At 34.6% G+C, this 26,791-nt stretch overlaps 1 protein-coding gene across 4 annotated transcripts in view; it reads left to right on the top strand.

Moving 5' to 3' along the window:
• FAM172A (family with sequence similarity 172 member A) overlaps nucleotides 1-26,791 on the top strand; it is a 250,086-nt gene that overhangs the window by 56,580 nt on the left and 166,715 nt on the right. For all 4 annotated transcript variants that reach the window (XM_041422212.1, XM_041422213.1, XM_041422214.1 and 1 more), the window contains exon 6: nucleotides 1,168-1,359. In XM_041422212.1, the coding sequence (XP_041278146.1) occupies nucleotides 1,168-1,359 (192 nt within the window). The remainder of the gene's footprint in view (nucleotides 1-1,167; nucleotides 1,360-26,791) is intronic.

The following is a 26,791-nucleotide window of genomic DNA, read 5'->3' on the forward strand; positions in this document are numbered from 1 at the left end:
TTGAAGAGAGACATGACCGTTCTTTCATTTACAAATTTGTTTTGTTTAAGTAACCTCATTGACTTAATTTTTAAAAAACGTTTGGTAGGACCTATGTTAAGTCTGAAGATGCATGCAGAAATAATTTTTCCTTTTATAAGGGTAGTTAAGAATACATACCCATATATGAGAAAAAAACTACCAAAACTAATCCAAGTAGCCAATTCTATCTCAGGATGGGGATCATAACCTGATGTTTTTCTTTTCTGTTACAGAGTGTTCCTAGCACCTGGACAGTTAGGCTGTAAGAGTCGAGGGGTGTGGATTACAGTAGGAGAGGGAGATGTGCCTGTTTTGTTCTTTCTTTTCTGTGTATTCATATAGTAGAAAGAGAACAACAGGTAGACATGAGGATTTGTTTTGCCCTTATGGTATTTACATCAGGACAGGATTGCTAAACCGAGTGTAAAAACTTTAGTTTGTATTGATCAAAAAGTGCTGCTTTATTCTCTTAGGCACAAAATGTGCTATTAGGTTGCAATTTGCTGAATATCAAAGCTAATTGTTGCTCTCTTCCTATAGCAAAGTAGGCTAAGCATTGACCATGGTACAGGAGGACTATTAATGAAGCTATTATTTAGAATCAAATTGGATTTCTATATTTTGTTAGACCTATACTGTTAAATTTGTAACAGACAAATTTACACTAGTGGTTCCTATATGTAGCTTATTGAGTATTTATGTTAAGGTGGCTGATTTGGAACTCTCCAGGATGGTTTTTTTCATATTATGTAAGAATTTATTGTTGCTTCAGGCATATCAGGCAGAGGTGAGAAATTACTTACTCCTTTCCCTCTTGCCACCTCCAATTGCTCATTTATGGACTTTCTTCCTTTCCTGTAAATTTTTGTAAACAACTTATGTTTCAAAGCTTAAGCACGCCTTCTACCCCTTTTCTTAATTTTAAATGTCCCTTGGATTGCTGTTCTAAAATGTGGTATGTTTACATGTTTCAAAGTTACGTTGCATATTTTGCTTTATTTTTATTTAGTCCTGCGCACACATGCATTGAAATGGTTGTTTAATGGTGATTTTTTTATATAAATTTGGTAGATAACTTTTTAACTAAAGGTTTTCTTTCAAAGAATTACATTGCTGCATTGAAATGTGTGTTATGTGTAATTGCAGGTTGATGCAGTTGAGACTGAACCAAAGAGCTTTATCTTTATGAGTGAAGATGCATTAGTAAATCCTGACAAGCTGTTGGTCCTAATTCATGGTAATGGTGTTGTCAGAGCTGGTCAGTGGGCTAGGAGACTCATAATTAATGAAGATCTGGACAGTGGAACACAGATACCGTACATAAAGAGAGCTATTGAGGTAAGTGAAGGTTCAAGGATGCAAGATGTGTGCTGTGGATGTGCACGTATGTGCCTGTGCATGAAGACCTGTGAACCTGTGATGTTTTAATTTTTTAATCAGTATTCTATATGTCATGGTGTGATCATTGTATTTCTGATGGGGGGAGGGCGGGGATACTTTTTTTTGTTTTGTTGGAACATTCTTCTGGTGGAACCAAGTTCCTGTCTTGCAGTAAAATAAAATTTAGTTGCATGTCATGTTGTTGTATTGGGCACACCATTTAATATGGCAGATACTATGACAAGAGCCCTTTGCAGGTGATGTGATGCAGCAGAAGACACTGCAGAAATTTGTTACAATTTGGATTATTTTCTTTTGTATTTCATTTGATTTGTACGTATTACTGCTCAGTGACTTCTGTAATCTAATTGGTAACATGGGCTGTCATGATAACACACAATCATTTTACTGGGCTTGTACTGAATTTATTCATTTATTAATTATTAAAAGGAGCAGTCATTTTCAGATTTGCACTAATTACCAATTCATTCTGATTTACTTACCAATATTTGACAATAGAAGACATTCATATTTTGTTGACACTATTTTGTTATATCTATTTGAGAGACAGTGGACAGTTTGTGTTATGTTTTTGTCATTGGAACATTGCAGGAGTAATTAATCATGTGCACACTGCAACCTAAAGGAAACTTCCTGTAATAAACATGAGAAGAGTTTTTTTAAAACTCATTGTTTCTGTTATATTTGCCAAGTTGAGCTAATGTTCTGCTCTAAATATCATTGTTGTCATTGTTACTATTACATATTTTCCTAGGTGATTAATTTTTGCGGTTGATGGATAATTTTTGCAGCTGTCTTTAAAATATTCTGGATTAAAAATGGTACTTCTTTTCAATAAAGCAAAGAAAGAAAACATATAAAAACATTAGGCCATTAAGTTATTTTTTGTTTGTGTTACTCACTATCAAAAGCATCAGACTAAGTGAGAAAAAGAAACCTAGTCCTGTGAAAGTAACGCTTATCTTTTCCTAACATAAAGTTTTTTATTCGTTATAAATCAAGATTCAGATTGAGACAGAAAAAAACGTACCTCAGGATTACTGAGTGCAATACAGGTGTATGGTAGGTCCAGTATGGGACTTCTAGTGCTGGTTCCAAAACATTTCCCAAGAAACCCAAATAGCTGTAGCTACTCCGGGTTTTGTACAGTGCTTACATGCTTGCATTTTTGTTCTTTCCTAGAGATGCTGCTGTCTTGGTAACATGAGAGACTGAGTATTTCAAACTGGGATACTAACCCTAATTTAACAGATAATTTGTAAGGGTTATTTCTGGTTGAGGAGAACTTTTTTTTTTTTTTTTTTTTTTTTTCTCCCTGTTTTGTTATTTTTATTTATTTTACGCAGTGATTTGTGCCACTATGGCAGAAATCAAACCTCTCTTTTCTCAAATGGCTGTTACGCTTAAAACCAGATTATTTATCTCTGCATTTTGAATGCTTCTTAAAAAAACAATACAGGAAAAAGTCCCAATTGTTGGATGAGAACATGTTTTTACAAAAATGTAATCATTAAATAACATTGGTACATCAAACTTTATATTCTTACCTTTGAGCTTTTCCATAATACGGTTTTTAAATTTGTAGTTCTCTTTAGTTCAGTGATTCCAGCTACTGTAAAATCTACTGTCCCTTTTTGTGCATCTCAAAATTCTAGTAAGTGTGCTACATGTTTAGGACATACTATTTGCAGTGAATTTTTTGCAGGCAAAATGAAGAATAGGTTGTATTCAGTTGTGTTAAATCAAATTCAGTTATGTCATTAATTACTGTTTAAATATTGTGTTGCTGGTTTTTTTGTATCCTGTAATCGCTGTACTGAGAATTGGTTGTGTGTCTGGTTAGATAAGGCAATATTTTATGGAAGTTGCACACCACTGAAAGTATTTAGAATCATCTGGTTATGGGTAAAAAGAGAATACATATAGGTACATGCTGATATCCTGTCAGCTTCAGGCACAGTTCATATTAATTACATTTCTAAATGCAGAAAATGATGGTAGACTGGGTGTAAAGACTCCATATGATCAAAATAATGTTAAAAATTGCATTATTTTCTGGTATTCAGTCCTCTAGTTGATTTAGTCACATCACTTAGGGAATTAAAACAACTAGCCTAGATGATAAATAGCAAGAGAGCATGGATTTTTATTTTTTTTTTCCTAGTAGACTTACGGGAATTTGGAGTGAATAATGATATGTAGAATTTGAAAACTCCCATGATCTAATGTGACTTAGCAACACATGCTGGCTTTGCAGCCAGCTTAAAACGTTTGTTGAAGATAAGGTTCTAATTAAAAAAATTAAAATTGAGAATTACAGAAGTAGTGCTTGAAAGTCGTATGTGCAGGAACTAATTCAGGAATACCTGCTTTTCAAAAACAAAAAACCCACACAAGCAAAAAAAACCACCCTCTAAATAGGCCAAACTCCACAACTTTACTGCTTTTCTCTTTGCTTCTCTTCTCAGTTCAATTCTTGGAAAAACTGAAAACAGGGATGCAGCAGCTGGGATTATCGGTGAGCAGTGGGTTGAGCAGGATGAGCTGATACTTCTAAACAGGAAATTAAGGGAAGAGTAAAAACTGTTTGTCTCTGATGCAACATTTATGAGGAAAAAGAATTAAGAAACCCCACCTCTCAAGCATGTGTGGAGCAAAGGAGCAATGTATGGACTTAAAATTTTGTATTTTAAAATTCTAGTATTTTGGGGCTGCTGCACATTACAGAGAAAAGATTCAAAGAGAAAAATCGTGGTGGGAATTCAAGTAGCTAGAAATACGTTTTTCTTTTCATCCTTGCAATTCCTGTAGGTAATGCTTCTCATTCCATGTTTTGTATCTAGCCCTATTGTGTAGATTCAGTCTTTTGTGTAAGAGGTATTGTGACTAGGTGACAAGGGTTTATATGAAGAGATAGCATTATTGTGTTAATTTGAAAATTCAATCTCAGTAGTGTAAACGAAATGTTGAAATATGAACGAATATGAAGAGAACAAATAAGCAACTAGATAGAGAACAGATTGTAGGAAAAGAAGAACGGAGAAAATTGTACCCAATGTGAGAAACACATGTAAATACATTAAAATGTAGTAGGACAAAACCTATTTAAGAAAAACAAGTGTGAAAAAGAAAAATATGCTAGTAAGTCAGTAAGAATGTAACAAATGCTAAATTAAAACAAATGCTTAGTAAAAAAGATATTTAAAACAAAAGAAACTGGCAATGTCCTGTAAATACAGTACAAAAATACTGCATAGATTTGCTCTTTTGTTTTGTTCTTTCTGTTTGTTAAAACAGAAGTTTTCTGTTGAAACTTTCTCTAGTGGGAAACACTGATTTTTGACAGAAACGGTTATTTGGTGCACAAGAGACTGAAGTTCAAGTCCCTCCCCTGGGGATGAGTGACTGTTCCATTTATAATGAGAATTCTACTCTGAAGATATTCCACTTTTTATAAAAAAGTAATTGTAAATGATATAAATAAATAAATGTAGATTAAAAGAGTAATTTTTATCTATCTCTAATATCTTTTGCCTGAATGGCTCATCCAGGTTTGTACAGTGAGGGTCTTCTCAGATCAGTTATTGTTTAACCATGCATTCAATAACTGAAGGAGTGCCAGGAAAAGGTGATCAAAGAGTCAATTTCTTCAATTTAGTGATGAGGCCATATACTTGGGATGTCAAGAATTAAATATTTTACAGTCCTGGTTTAATAATGGTTGTTGAGGGGCTCCCTTGTTCGCTTTGTTAGAGAAGGGGAGGCTGAAGTTGTTGTACTTAAAGAGGAGATTTGTTCACTGTAGAAACAGAAGCTCAGCTTGCCTTGGTTGGACATTGTGAAGAGTTTGGGAGTACAACTGTCTTTGATACCTCTCCTCTAGGGAATAAAGAGGGTATCAGCTTACTGCATAAGTACAGGGAAACACTGGGTGTTTTCTGAGTCTTTGAAAATTCAGTACATTTGTTACCTAAGATAGCTGGGGTCCCAGGGGTGCTAATAAAATTCAACCACAGCAGCTGTCACTTATTTATTAAAGAAAAATTAAAAACCATGAAAGAATTGTTGCCTTATATAAAATTCAGATATTAAGATATCATAGATACTTGTATTTTTATTTAAAGGAGAATCAATACTTGACATATAGGTGGAAAATAGGTTCTTCAAAGAACCTGGACAAGTTTTTCAGAAGAAACAGGGCAGCACGTAAAAATCTGACTTTACATGAACTAGAAAAAAGCCAAAGCTTTGCATGAGATGGTTGTTAGCTGTAGAAATGTTTCCTTAATAACTGGTAAAACATGGTTTTCAGCTTCAGTAGTCTGTTATGTTTATCTTGCTCTTCATTTTTTTCCATTCTCTGTTCTCTTTGGTCAAAATATTGTCATTCATTTGTACAAAACTGTCAGGTTGGCAATATTTACTAAGAATTGGTAAGGGTTATTACTTTTGTCAGCATGCAGTAATATGTCATTAATTTTGTAAGGCAACTGATTGGAACAGCAAAATCGTTCAGTGTAACAGCAGTAAATTTTCCCACTGTAAATATTATGTGATTTAGTAGCCTTAATGGTTCGTAACTAGTATGATAACACATACTCTTGTATTTTCTCTTTCCACTTCATAAAAATCAGTCAATTTCAATAGTGCATATTTATATATTGTTGGCCAGAAATTATGTTAAGTTTAAATTACACTAACAAAAATTATTGCTAAAAAACTTTTCAGTCTGACTTTTAAGTATAGAATATCTTGTTAGACAAACAAACTTTTTGGTTTTATAGTTCATACAAGCTTAGAATAGTATCAATAATAAGGGCAAGTGACACTTTCTGGGGAAAAAAAACAGCTGACATTTCGCTGCAATTAGTTCTGCCACAGATTGCTAATATTCATGTGCCTTTTATGTCTTCTATGTGTATTGTTGTAGAAGGATGTTAAAATACCTGATTTATTTATTAATGGTCAGTTACAGTGCCAGAGCAATCATAATCTTTTTTGGGTTTTCTAACATATTACTGAACCATCGACTTTCACTAAAATGGGCAATAATTTGCTGTACTGTTTTATTTCAAATGCTGCTTTTCTAACTGTGGTATATGTACTTGACTTATTCATTCTGTTAGACCACAGAACTAGTGTTGTTTGTAAAGTCCTTTTTAGCAAAGCAAACCTGTGTTTAGAACTCCTGTTTTTGTGGTAATTATACTAAGAAAACTTAAAAGGTTTTGGATGATCTTTTGAGATCTTTCTAAAAACATAAACACAAATCACAATGTATTACTAAATAATGAGTCACATCTAATTGGTTTTAAATCCACCATATCCTCGAAAGAAAATTTGACAAGCAGTATATTTAATTACTTCAAAAACACTGTTTGAGGGATTAATAATCTCTCAAATTCTAGTCACTAAGCAGATAGAAGGAAAATGTGCACAGTTGAAAGCAATATTAATTGATCACAAAATACATAGTAATACATGATAAGCTGTATAGGAGTTAAAATATTAAGTCAGAAATTCAAGAAAAGGTTAAAAGCTTAGACTAATTCTGAGCTGACAGGGTTTATAAACCCACACCAGCCCCCATGCCAACAGAGGAAAACAATGAGATGACAGCTCTACTGTTGGGAGAGGGGTTGCTAACGACAGCTTATTCCTTTATGATTTCAACTCTTGACAGAAGACAGGTCTGCTTGTTGCATCATGGCAGATGTATCATTACCTTATGGCCCTGTCATGACTGAACTGGAAAAAAAAACCCCACACTTGCAATTCTAAAAGTCTCTTTGGAATTTAGTGCATCCTTTTCCAGATACATTTGCCATTATTTTATTAATTGTGTGTATTACATTCTTACAGTTTTCTGGGCTACATAATTTGGTGATGTAGAGATATTGAGAGATTTCTTTGTCTTCTTTTATTCTGCTGGTTTTAGTCTCCAGTAGCACCTTGACTTGTACTTTGTCACTGACCTAAGAAAATCACTGCTCAAGATAAGAATACTTGGATAAATGTGGCTTGCAAATATTTTTTTCTCCAGTCAAACTATTTCAGCCATTTTTTAATTGGATGAGTATTAAGTTAAGGACACACAGTGAACATTTAAAATAGTCACCATAATTTAAGAAAAAAGTTTAATATGAGTTGAAATTGCCTTTTTTTTGTCATATGCATATTAGGATTCTTCCTTTCCACACCACGACCCTTCCCCCCCATTCAACTTCTTGGATACCCAACAGTGACTCTGGAGACTTAAAAAAGAGTAAGAAGGGGTGTGGATTTTTGAAAGTATGTCAAAAGCCTTGGGGTTTGGATATGATCAGAATTTCAATAGAGGTTGAGATGAGTTTAAATGCATAGAAGGGGAACATAAAAATCTTGTTTAATTTCTGTCATGTTGTTCTTTTTTTAGTCACTCTGATGTCTTTTTCAAATCTGCTTTTCTCTCAAGCTTTGTGGTACTATATTCAAGATCTGGGCTTTTTCCTCTTTGTATTTCGTTTTAACTGCTGATCCCTTTTCTGTGGTGCTTCTGCCTTTAATATCAGCTGAAGCGGTCTGAATTGCTGAATCAAAGCCATTTTGGGAGAGAGACAGTGTTTAAGATTGTGCAGGGTGAGATTCTCTGGGTAGAAGGTAACACTTCCTGCAGTTATAATCAATGCACTTGACACTTTCAAAGGCAGGAGAAGCCATGACTTGCTCAGGGGTTAAACTTTTAAAATAACTTCCCTTGGGAAAAATGCCATCAATAAAATGGAATAATTAGTTGAAGATTCTTGAGTAGCCTAGGTCTGAAAAGAAAAGATTAGAGATAGGTCATGTTTGCACTTCTGCTGTACTTTCCTTCCTGTTTTTCATACTATAAGCTTTTGTTTGAATGCGTGCAATATTACAGAATCAATCTGCTTCAAAAGTAATGTGATCTACTTAAGACACTGCTTTAATTTTGTAGTCTTACTGTCTGTGTAATAACTGTAAGAATGGAGATTAAATTCTATATAAAAAAACAACTTCAGATTTGCAATCTTTCTTATTTCCTACACACATATTTATTCTGTAGGTGGTCATTTTAGCTAACAAAACATTTGCAACTTTGACCCTTAATAAATAAGCTTAAATTGTAATATACATTCAGTAATTTTAAACTTTAGGTCTAAATTGCATTATATGGACATTCTGTATATGTGACCATTAATTTCTAAAGAGATGAAGAGGTTTACACTGAAGTCAAATTAGTCTCACTTTGCAATTATTGTGTTTGATAATTTCAGATTTTAGGAGAGATTTATTGAGTTTTTATTTATATTTTTTCATATAATCATTTTTATGAAAACAGCTATTTTGAAAGGCAAAGCCTGACTAAAAATGGTGCTTTCATACATACTGAAGTATATATGTATTGTACAAAATATCAATGAATAATGCATGAGTGGCTTTGGAATAAAGGGTTCTTACCATTCATTAATTATTTACTTATTTGAACTTTTTATTTTTCCTAAGGGAAATAAAATCACAGACAGTACTCTGCAACAGTAACTAAACAAGACTTTAGCAAGTACATAACCACTTTTGAGAAGTGGTTTTTGAGAAGTACAACATTGTATATTCTATAGTAAGTTACATTGGAATGAGAACTGTACCACCTGAATAGTTTTTTGGTAGACATTATTCTGCATACAGATTTGTTAACTAAACATTAGCAAGAAAGTATAGACTAGTCTCAAGTCCAGCAAGCTACAAGTATTTCTTTGTGGTTTTGGGAGTAAGCCTGTGGCAAGCTGGCTGTGGAACTGTGACTTACTAATTGCTCTGAAATTGCAGTGGGGCTTTTTCTGTTTCTTTACAGATTTTCAATTTATTGTTTCTTTTAAATTCATGATATGTGTGTCATTTGAAAGATTGATGGGTGAATACATACTGGTATGATTGTACTTGGAAATGCAGAAATTATTTGTCGTTGTAGTTGTGTAGTTGTAATCCAGTGTTGTTTTGATTTAGACAGTTTGGATCTGTGGAAGTGTCACAGCTTCATGGTTATCTCTGAGTACAGTACATACAAGTAACATCTAGTTTTAGCTGATTTGCTGAAGCAGATGTATCTCTCATTTCAATGTGGGATCATCCAGTAAAGCTGTAATGGAGGCATCGGTGCCTTCACAGAATGGTAAAATTCAGGATGGACATTTAGCTGGGCTTTACTTTCATGTGTAATAAACTACGCAAGTGTGCTTATCTGATCATGGAATAGAGATTTTCAAATACCTTTCATATTTTTTTGGCACCATTTTTTGTTCAGTTGATATTGTCAATGATAGTGTGAATATTCATTTTTGACAGTGTCAGCATGATAAATCATAAAATCATTAAGACTGAAGAAGACTTCTGGAATTGCTAAGTCCAACAGCTTACCCAGCACTGCCAAGTGTACCATATTCCTATGTACCACATGTACACATCTTAAAAATGCCTTTAGGAGTGATGATTCCAAGACTATCCTCTGCAGCCTGTGCCAGGGGTTGTCAAACCTTTCTGTGCATAAATTTTTTGCCATATCCATTCTGAACTGGTATACCTTGAGGCCTTCTGGCGTACCGTGAGGCCATATCCTCTCATCTGATCACTTGTTTCCTGGGACAAGAGACCAGCCCCCACTTGGCTACACCCTCCTTTCAGGAAATGGTACACACTGACAAGGTCTCCTCTGAGCTTCCTTTTCTCCAGGCTAAACACCCCAGCTCCCTCAGCTGCTCTTCAGACTTGTGCTCCAGATCCTTCTGTAGCTCTGTTGCCCTTGTCTGGACATGCTCCAGCACATCAACTTCTTTGAAGCATTAATTTTAAGAGGAATGATCTTTACTTATTAAAGATTAAGATTAATAAGATTCCTCTCTTATAATATGGGGTGACCTATTAATTGTTCATTGGTCCAATCTTAAGTGATTAGCTTCATTTTACTTTTTGAAAAAAGATCAGTAGCCAGCACTTTTGTTCTCATTCAGGAGAATGTTAGTTCAGGAATCAAAAATACAATTGCAATTTTCAAATATTTTTAAAAGAAGTTAACTCACTATAATTTAAAAATATTTAATACCTATTTAGAAATACTAAAATTTTCTTTTGACTTTTTATATGTACACATGGCTAAACTGTCACCTAGACAATGTGTAAATTGTATTCTTTATAATATATACCATGGAAAGAGTGTGTCAGTATAAGTATGGTATATGTATGTGTTTAATATTACACTATATTGACAATACTCTGTTGAGTTTTCAAATTAATCAATACTTAAAAGACTTAACAATTCAATGGTGAGATTATCACCTCCTGATTCATATAATGAAATGCATATTTAAATGAAATTACCCCTTATTTGCTGTGCATTGAGCTGGAAGATACTACCTTTAATGCATTGGAATTCAAATAAAAAATTTATATGCCTTCTGCTTAACTACTTTAGTACTGTTCTAATAATGCACGTTGCTGCTTCAGGTAATAAGAAAATAGATATGACAAAGACTTTGTTATGCAGATTAGCACAGGATTTTAACCTTTTGAAAATACAGAGATCTTTGGAATTATGTATGTCCCTTTTGATCAAAAAACTTTTAAAAGTTTAATAATTCTGTTAAAACAAACCAAAACTGTGGGTAATTTTCTTCTTTTCTGTAGAATGAACAAATTATAACATCAAAAACCCTGAGAGTGAGGTATGTAGTAGGTCATTTACTGCTTCAGGCATTTTTTCTCCCTTCAGGATGTGCTTGTTTAGTTTCTCTCACTTTGTGCCTTTGGCACTCTGTGGTGATATTCAGACATGTTCTTCCCCTTCAAGGAATCTCTAGGGTGGCAGATAACTTATACAAAATTAATAAATAGTGTTGCTTTATTTTTACCCATGCCAGGCAATTTGTTTCCCTCTTGAGGAGAGTTGAGTTGCACAAGACATGTTTATTAAAAAAATGTGTGCTTTTGCGTAGAGTTAAACAGAGAAATTAGACATAATAGAGTGAAATATATAATTAAGAAAATGGAATTACTCAATTTTCAGTGATTCCTTTGTGGAAAAAAAATGCAATGGTGAAAATCCCTTATATGTTGGTTAACCTTTATAAACCTAGAACTTTTATACATGTCCAGGTATAGGAGGTTTTTAGATTTAGTTTTCTTTTTTAATTCTGGGCTTGTAAATTTAGTTTCCTTTTATCTCAGCAACATTCAAGGTGTAAACCTGTTTTGAGGCTATTCAGCTGGTTGATTATTTTTGGGGAAGACCAGCTGTACCATCTTGCGTATTCACCACCATTTGTTCTAGCATATTGCCGTGCTAATCCTCTTAGGAGAAGGAGAAATTGGCACAGATAGCTTAACCTGTTTTGTTGTGTGCTACATTGCAGCCTCCTCTCTGCCACAACAAAGGCAGTGAGACTTCAGATTGCTTTGGAGGGTAGAACAGCTAATGAAGCTTGAGTGTAAATATATGCTGGTATATGAGGGAAAACAACTTGGGGGCTTTTTTCAATTTTTTCCTTTTTTTTTTCTTTTTGGTAGTTGTTGATTTTAATTGTCCTTTTAGCTGTGAAACACGGAGTTGCACTTAATAGTGTAATAGTCTTATACTGTTGCTTGCTTTTCAGTGCTTAAAAGAATCCTAAAAACATGTGACTGTATTAAATATTGTCATTTATTTTAAAGTTTTCCTCCTAGATGTTACCCACTGGCATTTTAAGCTTTCCTTAAGAGTAGATATACTTAGCTTGTAAGTAAATATTCTTTTTTCTAAAAATCATTTGAAAAATATGGGCGGAAAATATTCATGGTGCTTCAGTGCACAGGTGATTGAGTTTCTGCTGACCTTGGTAGCTGAGCCTGTGTTTTGAATCCCAACTCTTCCTCCAGTGTTAAGGGTAATGTGACTGAGTCCTCTGGAATGAGTTCCTGAATGCTGATAACAGGAGGCTTTACTATGAAGTGCAGAAGCTACTCATGTGGAATATGCATCTTCCACATCACGCATGGCTGAGATCAGATACAGGATTTTCAAGACTTGACAGCCCTGGTTCATGAACAGTGATATTTATACTGAATTTGGGACTATCTGAGTGTGAATATTCAACTGATAGATACCAGCTGATGATAAAAATAAGTGACTTTGAGATTCCATTTTAATGCTATGGTGTTCTTATTGTCAAATACTGAAAATAGTTTTTACTACAATTCCTTAAAATAGCATGTGTTAATTGATACCTCACATTGAATCAAACAGCTGCTGCCATCTTTGATTATGTATTAGAAAAATGTAATAAGTTTGATCTTTTCTGTTAATGTTGGCATTTTCATTTTATTAGTTGTATTTATATTCACTGTGTTAATCCACTGTTTCTTTTTGCTGCATTTTGAAACCTTTCTTAAAATAACACAATCCAGATATTTTTGACTCAGATTAACTCCCCCCATCCCATACTGTATGTCCACCTTCTCTATATATGTTGTTTTGTGAGATTTTCAATACATTTAATTTATTTCTCTAAAAATGGTTTCATGCAGGTATGAAAAATTCCAAGACAGGAGAGTAATGGAAGTACAGCTGACGGAGCTGTTCAAATACCTTCCATCTTAGCTAAATAAGAAATGCTTTAATGTTTTTCTGGTGGAAATGAAGGTCTTTCTTCCAGCCTTATTTTTAGAAAAAATTTGGGGGATGTTGTTTAGGATTTGACAAGGACTTCAATAGAAAATCATCTATAAATACCAAAGACAGTCAAAAGAAATATTTGCTACTTTGACTTCTTACCAGTTCCATGTTATTAGTATTTTGAAAATGTTAATCATTTCTCTCTCAAATCCTTGTGTTTCTCTGCGAGAGATTATTTTAAAATGTAATCAACATTATTTTTTATTTTACTTCCTGATGGTAATGGTTTTATGGTGTGATCGTTTTACATTTGCAGGTAGGCAAGTACTTCTTCTGTAGCAATTTTTTTCCTCAATTTTACCTTTTTTTCAATTTAAAAGCATTGCTTTCTCAGGTGCCTCTAGATGTGTATATGTATGCAGATATATACTTCTGTATGTAAAGAAAGGTACAGTGCATCCTAATGGTCTAGTTAGGTGTAACTTTTCAGTTTTTTAAATGGTAATATTAGGTGTGTAACATTCAGGAAAAATAATAGTTAATTTCTTACGTCTTTTGGGTTTGGAAGCTGCATGTGACTTCTGTGTTTTTGGAAATTCTGATTGTATTTTACAGCACTGGAAAAGTACTGTTTCATGTTACTGTTTTCTTTGAGCCCAGTAATTTGTGATATATTATAAAGGAGGTGTATTGACTGTTTCTCAAAGCTAGTAATGTTTCAAATGTCATACAGGTTAACTTGCTTTGTGATTTGATTTGATATAGCTGTTGTATGTTGTGTTTTATCCTCTGGACGTCCTTATGAGTAACTTTCAAGTAGCAAACTCATAGAACTTGCAGAAATAGATAATAATTCTCTAAAACCTAAATATTCTTAAGAATAACAGTTGATAGTCTTATAGAAGCTTTATAGAACCTGAACAAATACTTTCGCTGTACCATGTCCTCAGTTAAATGAAATCTGTGTTTTTCCTATATAACAGAGTATTGGATCAGTGTCAAAATTATGATGTATTTATTGTGGTGATATTCAGGATCTATATCTGTTGAGCTACTACACAAAAGTCTGGGGTTTTTAATGTGATATCATAACAGGGAAAAAAAAGAAAATTTAAAGAGAAGCCTGCAGTTACCAATTTTACAGGTGTCTTGGCAATCACAAGACATTTATGCTAATAGTGACATTGAAATATACTCCCTTTAGTTTTTAGTTAAGAAGCTGACGTTGAGGGACATCTGTATGTACTGGTTTTAGCAGAAGACCTATTTTTAATCCTATTTTAATCAAACTTTTTGCTTGTAAAAAATGTGCGGACTATCAACCCTGAGGAGTGGATCCCTGCAAACTGCATGCATGCAGGGGTGTTGAGAGCTCTTTCTGGAGAAATGAAACTAATAATGCATACTGCTCTTTTTGGTAGTATTAAAATCTAGTTCAGTAACAGATTAAACAGGAAGTTTTTCTTGCATTTTTAGTTTTTTGATCTGTCAAGACAAGGGTTCAAGTCTTCTAGGAAGGCGTAAGTAGGAGAATCCTCTAGATTGGCTGTAAAAAATTTTGAGCTGTAGAAAAGATGATTATATGGTGGTTTGGTTTGATTTTTTTAAATGTTTGGGATGGACCTTTTGCTTCTTTGTTTTTTCCTTGCTGTCATGTCTTACAATAATTATGAAAGATTTAGGAATGGTGTGCCTCTAGGTATCATAAGTGCATGGAAGCTGATTATGGTTCTGTGACAGACTTTGCATCAGTTCTCATGTATATTTTGTACATGGTGTGGGGTTGTTTAATAGTAACTCCATCTTATATATGTCAAATGTGTTTCATTTTGAAAATTAGGTTTAAAAGTAATGCCAAATATAATAGTCTAATGAATGTTCAGGTAGCAGAAAAAAGCACTAAGAATTATAAAGAAGAATATGTAATCAGATCTTGCATCTGTTTCAGGATGTTCTGACATACTGTATTGTGTGTAAACCTTTACTGAGGTTTTTATGGAAATATGGTGTTTTTTCAGCTTCCTGACTAATTTTGTATATAGTAAAAAGTTATGAGTATACTTTGAATGATACAGCCTAGTTCTCTGCGGAAGAGAGAAGGTCTTACATTTGTTTACTTCATTTTTAAATTAGTGTACAGTGTTTATTCACAATTTGACTGCTAATTAAATAGTATTCATAGTATTTATTTTAACTAGAATATTTTGCCTCAAGGATGCTTCAGTCTGCAGTACTATGGACTATTCTTATGAAATGGATTATGAGATAGCAGTAGCTTTTCACACACTTCTCATTGTAGGCCTTTTCTCAGTTATTTTTTGAACTGCATACAAGTCTTTATTGCTTGCAGGAGAACATCGTAGTTACTTGTCTGGGAAGTATCTCAGTGCTGCTTCTGTTTAAAAATTGTGTATGTTTGTTTATAGACATTTGTGAATGTCTATAAAGTCAGCATTTTGGACTGAGAATGAAGTTGGACCATCACTGCTTTTGCCAGAAAGTGACTGACCAGTTTTGGAGGTGTAGTCTTTTTTTTGTAGGTGTCTTTTACTGTTGTTTCTAGACATTCTAATAGTGGTTTAGTAGTAAACCACTATTAGAATGTCTAGACCCAAGTTTCTGCCTTCCAATCCCTCTAGCCAGTCTCCTGACCTGTTTTGTGTTTTAATATTTACGTCCAAATGTACTAGCTTCCCTAGTACTCTTCTCTCCTCTTCTTGTGAGTTTGTGTTGAATAGCTTCATTCTACTTTATACTCTGTGCACAAGAGCACACTGATCACACAGCAGCATGACCTTCGTATTTCTCATTTACTTGTCCAGATGTGAATGTAAGAAGTGGAAACCCTTATCTGCATAGCAAGCACTTACTTCATTAAGTCTTTGTACATTTCAGCTGCTATAATTTAAGACCTGTCTGCTGAGAATCCATATATTTTCAAAAGTTTGTAAGTTGGCCAAATTTGAGTAATGTCTTAGGGGAATAGGAGGCCATTCCAGCCAGAATTTAAGCTCCTAATTAAAAGACACAGGTGCCATAAAGTGTTTTTTAGCAAACTAGATTTTTGTGAACGGGCAAACAGAGTTGTTCTTTTGTGACTTTTTCTTGAATACAGATTAATGATTTACTGTGAAATTTTCAACAGAGTTCAGCCTGAGGTAAAACCAGCTGTAAAATCTGGCTTAAGTTTGGTAAAGTTCTGAGTAAGTCAGAGGAAAGTAACTGGCATTTTGTGAGCCTTATGGATAGGCAGATTAATTGATTTCCAGCCATCATTCACTGCAGTACAAGGGTTCCTTAATCACCAAGTTTGGAGACCAGCAACAAGAAATTCTACTTTTAACTATGAATGTTCTGAGTGGGATTCTCACTGTTTGTTTTTGGATCAGAAGCTTATGTCAATTTGTGAGTGACACAATTGAGCTGCTTTTATTTTCTGTTGTCCAAGTTCTAGATTTAATATATCTGTTCTGGACTTTTTTGTATATTTTCTTACTTTTTTTTTATTCCAGGTATGCATATATCTTGATATTCTTTAGACTGAGAATCACTGAAACACCCAGGATAGTAACTAAGCATTAAAATGTGACGTTAGAAGACAATCACTGAAGTAGATGAATTATTGAGTATGAGTTGAGTGTGACTTGTTCTTTAGTCAAGTACCTTATGTTGTGGCTTACCATTTGGCATATAACGTTATGCAGTGCCTTCTCAAATGGATTGTGGTCCGGTTCTTGGATATTCTTAGCTGGGATCATGTGAGACAAGGTTCTCCGGTTCAATTTGGACTCGCAACTCCTAAGTGCTTCCAGAATTTTACCCTGAAATAGTTCAGTGCTGACCTATTTAGCCACAATTCCCAAAAGAGGATGTCTCTTGTTTGAGGGACAATTAAAGCTATTACATTAAGGGATTATGGTGGGCTAATGGCACGGCAGTACATGCCTCTCAAGTATAATAGGATTTACAAACTGCCAGCTATTATATACTGAGAGCTGTATGGATACTTGCAGAGAGGGATGGTGAGGACATTGTAATAAAGATCAGTAGGAAAGCAGACAACTTTGTGTAATACCTTATAGCTATCGTGAGATACAAAGAGACATAAAGAATCAGGTTGTCTATGAAGTTGCTTCTCCAGATGTAAAAGTCAGTTTGCTCAAATACAGGACAAGTTAAAAAAGTTTGAATCTAAAGAGTGTATTTTTCACTCATTTGAAAGTGTATGAATGGGCATGGCTGCTATGCCTTGTATATGAGGAAAATACAGGACCCCATTTTGTTTGTGATAGCAATATAAAAGTAGAAGAAAGAGGAGGTGATAGTGGAAAGTGATAGAACAGCAGAGCTTAGGAAAAAATCAGTGGATGAGGCCAAGAAATCCTTACGTTTTGAGGAGAATTTAATGCAGCCTGTCCAGATGCGGAATTGAAAGTAATACTCTTCTTATCAGTGAAGACAGAAAGAATGTTAACAAGCACAATCCTTGATTGACCAGTCAGCACTGAGAGCTGTGCTGTCATCTTGGATGACTTTGAGTGTTGCTGCCCAATTGCTAGCTTGGTTTGTTGAAAGGAACAGGAAGAAAGACAGAGCTCTGGAGGGAGAAGAAGGGAGTTAACAGAGGCTATGTCCAGTTGGCTGAATGTCATCAACGGACCCTTCAGACACCCGCAGACCCAGCAAGGAATTGTGTTTAGAAGCCTTTGCAGTACTTGGTACTATTTTTTAAGGATGACATCCAAGCTGTAGGTGTTGAAACAATTTTTTGAACTAGCAGAGGTCATAGTCTGTAAAGACAGAGTCTATTATTGTTACAGATATTGTAACCATGTTATATATGGTGCAATAGCAGGTGCAGCAAAATGAATCCTCTTACGCCAGCTATTCAAAAATTTGTGACACGCCTAAAAATGACACTCCTGGCATCCTGGCCAATGTCTTAATGTTGAGATTATTTTGAATATACCAGTATATTTAAAGAAAAACTTTTTTTATTATTATGTTGTTTATTTGTTGGTTTGGTGTTTTTTTTGTATTTTTTGCATTTTCCTTTCAGGAATCTGTAGTTCACCCCTCAGTAGTGTTATAGAGTCTGCTCTATTTACATGGAAAAGAAAACTAAGTACTAATGATATCTGAAAAAGCCAATTTTCTTTTTTTTTTTTTTTTTCTGCTCTTTTTAAAGTAGAAGCTGAAATTTCTGGAGTGCATTATGAAAAACAATATGGAAAAATAAAATTTTCCAGTCAACTGGTCTTATGTCATGGGATATTAATCTTACAACCAGACAAGATTGATTAAAAGTAATACTATACTCTTTTTGAATTTAGATAGAACTGTGAAATGGCTTTCCATCCAAGAAGAACAACATCATCTTTTTGTCAAGGTAACCACAAATGTTCAGGGGTCACTGAAATGGATCGGCATTGAAAGTGGAACAGTCCATTTGCAGGTGACTGTCTGCCATTTCTGTGAAATAGGGTAGCTTTGAAATGGTTTGAAGATTTGTAATGCCCAATTGTGTGGAAGAGTGTACAGTAGAGGAAACAGCAGTAGTATTCAGAAGTTACCAAAGACCAGGACTGAAGTTCTGTTTTTCTTTTACACTTCTATATATGTAGTTTCTGGATATAGGTTTGGTTTAGTTTGTAGCCATTCATTTTTCATGCTTTGATTTCATCGTTTATAAGTGATCTCTTAAGTATTTTTTTCTATTGCCCAGTGCTTAGCTAAAGCTACTTTTTTCAGAGACATAATATCTTATTGTTGAAAAATCTGCTTTTACAGGGAAATGAATACACTGTGGTAGTGTTACATATTTAAGCAAACTGAAGATCAACTGTAAAAAATGGACTGTGCAAAATAAGAGTCTAGTCCTGCTTTATTTCATATCCAGCTACAGGCTATTCATTTATGAAATAGTACAGTATGCATTTATAATGCTTACTTTTGCATTACAGTTCAACTTCCACCATTTTAAGTTACTCCGTGAACATTCCGGGTACTTCTTTGTGAATGATAGATACTAATAATAACTAGTAAAACAGTTCTGAGTAACATTTATAGAATTAAGATATTACTTTTTTCTCCTTACGCTCAAAGAATTTGTCATTTGCAATGGTTTTGCATTCACATTATTGAAAAACAGTTTTTATTGTAAGTAATTTGGGGATAGTTTTTCAGAAAGGAGTTACCAAAAAAAAATTAGTAAGATAGTGTGATTAAAGCAAGACAAAACCCCAAAGAAATAAATAAATATATTTCATGGCTATTTTATTGACTCATTTTTGAAAGGTAAGAGCCTAACCTTTTATAGTTAACAACAATGAGAAAGTAAACCATGCTGATCTAATTTCTGTATGTAGGGTTCATTGCAATATAACTGGAGCTTGCCTTCTTTTTTGTTTTAACCATGTCTTTATATCATGAGTGATTACAGACCAGGGTGCACAGATGGAACTTGTATATATTCTTGTAAATGTGTGATGCACAGTTTTATGCAATATAAACATTATTTTTATTTCCATTTCTTCAGGGTTTTGTTTTAACTCTTTGACTTGCGACCTCCTGTATCACCCATCACAGATGAAAAAAAACACCTTCTAATAACTTCATGTGTTATAAAACTTAGCATTAGTGTTGTAGTTGTTTGGATTTGTTAATTTAAGATTTATTTTAAGATTTTCTGGTTTAATTCTTTAAAGAGTGTGGTAGGTTTTGGTGTTGACTAATTATTAAGGTGTTTATTTTTTGTTGTGAGATAGGATTAGGAGAAAGGTAAAGCAGGTTTAAAATTTTAAAAGGGTGTTTTTCATCTTTAACATGTGTCTTTCACAGAAGCGTAATTAGTTTCTCAGTAGTTTAATAAATTATCAATTAAACAAAAAGTTTTGACAGTGTTGAGAAAAAAAACCTGTAAGTATGATTACGGAAGTAGGCCATTGTTCACAAGAATATGTTGTATTCATTACTTGCAAGGAGACAGGGATCTGGAGACTCAGTTCTCTCAGGCAATTTGGTTTTTTTTATTATTTTTCTATGTTTATGCCTGAAGACCTGGTGATGAGTGTTCCCAAGTGGCACTGACCTGCATGATCCTACCTTCCTTTAAGTGAAGGGCTGAAGTTGTTTAGGATTCCAGCTCCTGACAAATCATGTTGCCAGGCAGTGTTTAGTTTCTCTCATCTTTTCGCAAGGATCTCCTCATTATTTTTAGGTCCTGAATGCCTGTCTCTGCAGGTTATTAAACTTTTGATGTCAGTTTGTACTCAATTAATTCCTGCAGAGTTATGCTTCAGCTACATGGCTGTATTAACCATGGGGTTTGTATGAAGGTGTACCATGTGTGGTGCTTTGTCCTCTAGTTTATTTGAGTATTTTAATAAAAATTGTTAATCCTTTCCTGAGGTTAAAATGTAGAGGCAAAGTGAGGTAAGCAAGTTTTTTTAACATTGGAGAAGTATCAAAGTCAAAACTAGATTTCAAATCATTTTGCTCTGTTTCGGTTACTTTACCCAAGTTCCCCCTTAAATGCTGGGATTTTATGTTTGCAAAGCATCATTGGTTTTAATTTGCCTGTTGTACAGAGATGAAGCCTGTCAACCTAAGTGATAGGCAAGGTTGCTTTACCTGTGGTTTTATCTGAAACTTATTTCCTGGATACTAGAGTTTATTTTAATCTCCTAGATTAGCCTCTTCTGAAACTTATTTCCTGGATACTAGAGTTTATTTTAATCTCCTAGATTAGCCTCTATCTCCTTGTGCTATAGATTTATGGGTTAATAGATATTCTAATCTAATAATGTTAATTATTTTATATAACTGAATTATAAATTTCCTAATTATAATGTTCTACAACTGTTCCTATGATTTGTAATTGCCTTTTGGAATTTTTTTAAACCCAGGCTGTTCACATGGAAAGGCTTTGCCCACAAGGTCAAACACAGACGTTCCATTTTGTTTAGAAATAAGCTTTGCTAAACTTTAGTGTTGAACTGAAAAATGATGTCTTTGTGTGGGATTAACCTTCCCTCTCAGAGCTGTCGCTGTCCCTGTAGCCTGGGACTGTTCACTGCTGTGGCACTCTCCTGATTTTTCCCTTGAGGAGGGTAGGTTGAGTTGTTCTTCTGTTGATCATTTTGTGTCTGGAGGCCTTTCCCACTCCCCGCAATTTTGTTTTACCGTTGAATGGGACTATGGTAATGCTTGGGCTTTGTCCCTGTCTCATTGTCTTTCTGACTAACGGATAGAAATGTCAGCCATAGAGAACAGCCCCAAACTGTGACCTCTGTAACATTCCCCTTCAGCTGATTGACATTCAGGCAGCTGCTGAGAGAAATCCCCACCATTCAGAGGTTGGTGTTCTTGCTGAACGAGTTCCCCAGTGTCAATCCTGTTAGCCCAATTGCCACATTCTGGGAATGGTGGCCTTTAAATACTAGATTAAAGATTCTGCACCTGCCAATGATATGGTGCTTCCCCCTTCCCTCCACAACTGTGTCACCTTGAATACTTCCAGGGCTTTGCAGTCCAATTGCAAAGGCACCTTTTGTCCCATTAGGATTCCCAAAATGCTTTGTACCACTACTCTTTTTGCTTCATTGTTTTGTTGTTTTTTTTTTTTCCCAGGGTGGGTTTTTTGTTTATTTGTTGTTGTAAACCCAGCTAAGCTCAAGTGTGGGAAGTTTTTTGGGGTTTTTTTGGCAAATTTGCAAATGTTAGCTTTTGACACTTAGAAAATTAAACAGCAACATCAAATTTGTATTAAATTAAATATGGATTATTTCTCTCAGTGCAAATGTGCCAGGAAAAAATAAAGTAGAAAAAGTCCTAGCGGTAAAAAGGATGAAGAAGGTTGTATGCATTGCTCAGATCCTTACTGTATCAAAACAATTTTCTTGCAGTTTGAACAATTACAAACCTTATCAAGAGAGGGTTAAAGTTGTTGTTATTATTACTGTTGTTATTATTATTATTAATAATAATAATAACATAATAATAATAATAATAATGATAATTTAATCTTGGTCTTGTATTAGCACTTTAAAACTTCATTTTGAATGCCTGTCTTTATTTACATTTTTACTATTATGATGTCGAATTTATAGAAGTAGCTAATGAACCATGCCTTTTCTGCATCTTTCCCCTTGGAGCCCAGAGTTAGAACAGAGCATTTAATGCTAAGAAAAAACCTGTAGGGAACTTGGACAATTATTTTCAAAAGTGGTGTGTCAGGAACATTGCCCTTAATTTGCTTTTATGCACTAGTTATGCACGTTTCGGTCTTGCTGACTTGACTGTGGATATGGCAGTGATACTTCATAAATATAGGTGATTGCATATCTGGCCTGAGGATTTCCTGGTTTTACTTACTGATCATGCTTCCAGTTACTGAAAAATGGCATGTTGTCAATTATTTTTACAGAATTAATCATAATATTGTGCTTTCCATTTCACTATGAAGTGTTAAGTGTTCTTTCTTTTAAAATCTCATAATTGTTGTTGAGGTGGAAATTTCTTTGTAATTATTTGCCAAATACTAGCACACCTCTCAGTTCAACTGCTTGTATATGTATCTATATGTAAGCTAAATAAATGAGTTTTAGAATATTCATCCTGTCAACAAGTGAAAGAACAAACTTCTAGCTCAGCTCAGCAGTGTTTGAAGAGAAAGGCTGGCAGTAGGTTTTTTTTAGCAGAACAGGGGACTTTTGGTTTCTTTTGCCTAGCACTTCAAATGTCTTTGGCATCTCTGCAGCAAATGTTGGAGTGACTACCTTTGTTTTTCATTTGTGTTTAATATATTTAATAAAAAAGTTGTTTGTTACAGCATTCTGTGCAAGATAAATTTTATTTCAGTGTGTTATCTAAGACCTTCATGGCCAAAGAATGGCAGGCTGGACTTAATAGGATAGGTGTTAATCCCTCTGAAATATCCAGAAAAGACTTGTTATTAAATGGAAGAAAAGGACATATATCCATTTTTCTATATGACTTCTGGTTTTGTGTGTGGTGTTCCTGGGTTTATGAGGAGTAGTCTCTGACACTGGTTTTCTGATTGCCAGTTAGTATTTTGAGAATCAAATATCAGGAAAATATTAGAAAATGTAGGGAGCCTTTGTTATGTCTCAGAAAATGCACATTTCATTCAGGTGAATAAAACTTCTGTTTTATTAGAAAAGCTTTCAAGAATGAATCATCTGCTTGAAAACAGATCGGATTGAAAATTTTCAATTTAAAATAGAAATAAAATAAATAGAAATAATTAAAGCCTTGTAATTTCTCAGGTTAGAATTATGTAATGCTGGTATAGATACACATACAGATATATATTTGATCAGTGAAAAGGTTGCTCTGAAAATAATAGATTCCTAGAAAGTTTTAACTTCTTTTGAAAAAGCCAGTGGCGTTGAGAGGCTATGTCTTGACTGCCTCAACAATTGTTGAATCAGGTATAATATCTCTGATGGCTACTGCTCATGTAAAATGAGATACATCTTTTTCTCACTGTCACCATGATTCTTCCAGCAACACTGGACCATAGCTCATTAAATTGCATTCTTTAAGGGGTGGCTGGAAGTCACTTTATAATTTTGGGGTTTTTTTATATGGTTTGCATTTAGTAACTAAAAGTCATTCTAGAGAGATGTGTGGATTCTGTGTGTGAAATGGAATGGAGTTAGGTTTGCATGATACTGCTTTCTGCAGAGCCAAAACAGCTGAAAAGTTCAGTAAAATTTGTCAAAACTACTGGAAAGTCAAACAGACTCTGTACACGATGCTGCTATTTGCATCTGGCTACAGTTCAAAGGAGAGACTAATCTTTTACATCCATTGTTTTCCCTTTTTAACATTATGTATAGCATTCAAGCATTTTGCTTTTTAAAGAGTGGTCTTACACCTTTAGAAAATTCAGAAAGAATTTATTTTCACATTATCAGTTTCATATGGCTCTAACCTAAATCATAAAAATATAGGTGCTGGTTGTCCTTTTTTCCCCTTAATTTGTGTATTTTATGTTTCCTTCCCATAAAGTTCTTTGTTTTCTTTTTGAGCTGAGATTATTTCTAATAATTAAAAAATACTGAGTTTTTAAAAATCATTTGGAAGGAAGATATGTTTGCAGTCTCTGAAAGTACATAGTAATATTTTTGGAGCAGATAACTTAAAATAGTTTGGACTTCAACTACCACTCTTGCGAATCTCTAACAAGACTAAGGAAATTATTGAAATGAAATGTACAGTATCCCTTTAAGTTCCTTTAATACAAGATTTGTCATTCAGTTTTTGTATTCTGCATAGAGGACAAGCTAGATCAGCAGTTTCCAACCTTTGCATTTCACTCACTTGGAGATGTATGCTTCTATAGCTTAAAAATTACTGCAAAAAATGCTGCTCTGTTCTGTTTGTGGACATCAACTACTGATTTTACAGCCAATTTGCTGTGCAAAAATGGTTCATCTCTTAGATACAGAAATTCTGAACAGTAGAATGTGTCTGCCTAAAGCCAGAGTTTAGTTGAGCTGATCTGTGTAAATCTCCAAACCTCAACCAAATGTTAGAGAAATGCTGTAATCAGCAGCCATTTTTGTGGGAAAAATACTGCTCACTGTGAATAAAGAAAGTTTTGTTTAAAGTCAGTATAAACAAAGACTAGTAAATGTATTGGATGATTAGGAGCTTTATTCTTCAAGCTTAGAAAGTCTGTTTGTTTTCCTTTTCTCTAGCTATTTATAATAAATTCCAAATTGAATTTAAAGAATAATTTGATGCAGCTTGTCTAAGAAAATGAAAAGCCTGAATCTGCCAGTTTTGTAGGAGTTTGGATAAGGCATGGAGGAGAAACGAGGGAGAGCCCAAAACCAAGCACTAAAATTCCTCTATTCCTTCTCTCTCTTCTACTCCTGGTTATTTACTGGATTGTTAGTTATATAATAAAAATAATATTGGTTGTATGTAAAAATATTTTTACTTGGAGATATAGTAGATGAGAAAGATAAAAAGAGGTGTGTGCTAGTGATTTTGAAAATTATTATGGAAATCCTAGGAGAAAACTACCTGTATAAACTATGCATTGAGGACAATTTTCAACCATTTTCAAGTGACTTGGCAAAGCAGGAATGTTGGCAAAACATTAGTGCTTTGATGGTCATGGATGCTCTTGATGTTCTCACTTTTGGAGAGAAGGAGTGGATACAAGTTCAAGGAAGACAGAACTAAAGCTTGTTCTAGCATGTAAGCTTAACTTTTAACTGATTAGCCACACTGTGTTCAGATTTGTATATGTTTAGGCTTCTGATTAACTATTGAATATAAATGTGATGTAATACACAAATGAACAATGATTTTATAATAACACATCATATTCAAATATCTTCTCAAGAAGCCCGTGAAAGGAGGAAATGGAACTAGCTTCTAATTAGTAAATTTTAAAAACTCTGTTAAAGCAAAGTGTATTAAATAGCAAAGAAAGGAAAATTAAAGTTGTAATAGCAGCAAAGTAGTTTTTAATTGATTATTCCAAGGACAAGAAAGAAATAGGGAAAACTAGCTTTTCTATAAGGCAGTGAATAAGGGAGTAAATTCACATCGGGACTGAGAGACAGAGGTCAACAGTACCAGCTTCAGTAAGGTGAAGTATGAGGCCTACGCTTGGTCACAGCAATTCCATGCAGAGCTGCAGGCTGGGGGCAAAATGCCTGGAGAGCTGCCCAGCAGAAAAGGGCCTGAGGGTGCAGACCAACAGTGGCTGAACATGAGCCAGCAGTCTGAGCAAGTGGCCAAGAAAGCTGATGATATTCTGGCCAGTATCAGGAATAGTGTGCCCAGCAGGACCAGGGCAGTGGTTGTCCCTCTGTATTCAGCACTGGTGAGGCTGCACCTCAAATCCTGCATTCAGTTTTGGACCTCTCATCACAAGAAAGACAGTTAGGTGCTGGATCAAGTTCAGAGATGGAAATGGAGCTGAAGAAGTATTTGAAACACAAGTCGGATAAGTCACTGAGTGACTGAGGAAGCTGGGGTTGTTTAGCCTCGAGAAAAGAAGGTTCTGGAAAAACCTTACTGCTCTCTCCAACTGCCTTGAAAGGAGGCTGTAGCCAGGTGGGGATTTGTGGGGCACTTCTCCCTGATTACAAGCAATAAGATGAAAGGAATGGCTCAAGTGGTGGTAGGATAGGTTAATTTTGATATTAGGAAGAATTTCTTGGCCAAAACAATAACCAAGTGCTGGCACAGGCTGCCTACTGCAGTGCTGGAATCACTATCACTGGGGGGATTTGAAAGGTGTGTAGATGTGGCACTCTGGGATGTGGTTCAGCGTTGGGTTTGGCAGTGCTGGATAAACAGTTGGACTCAGTGGTCTTACGGGTTTTTTCCAACCTAAATGATTCTATGATTCTATAAATATAATTAAAAGCCAAATCTTTACAGTGTTTTTAGGTAAACCTGTTAACAGGAAGATGTAACTATAGCCAGTAGGAATAATTTGCCTTTTCTCATGTAATTTGGTAAGCAATAAATGAGTGAAAGAGATCTGCTAGGTAACATTTGGAAATTCTGTTGTGAAGGATAAGAAAGAAACTGAGGAAATAAGAAACATAAGAGGCAAAAAAATAATGTGTTTTTATCAGTGAATATTTTAATACTAAATCATCGATCTGGGCAGTTTCTGTATTTGTTGGGAATTTACCATGCAATGGGAACTCTCCAGAGATGCAGTTTTAG

Source organism: Onychostruthus taczanowskii, unplaced genomic scaffold (genome assembly GCF_017590055.1).
Source record: "Onychostruthus taczanowskii isolate IOZ18803 unplaced genomic scaffold, ASM1759005v1 scaffold72, whole genome shotgun sequence".
Lineage (NCBI taxonomy): Eukaryota > Metazoa > Chordata > Aves > Passeriformes > Passeridae > Onychostruthus > Onychostruthus taczanowskii.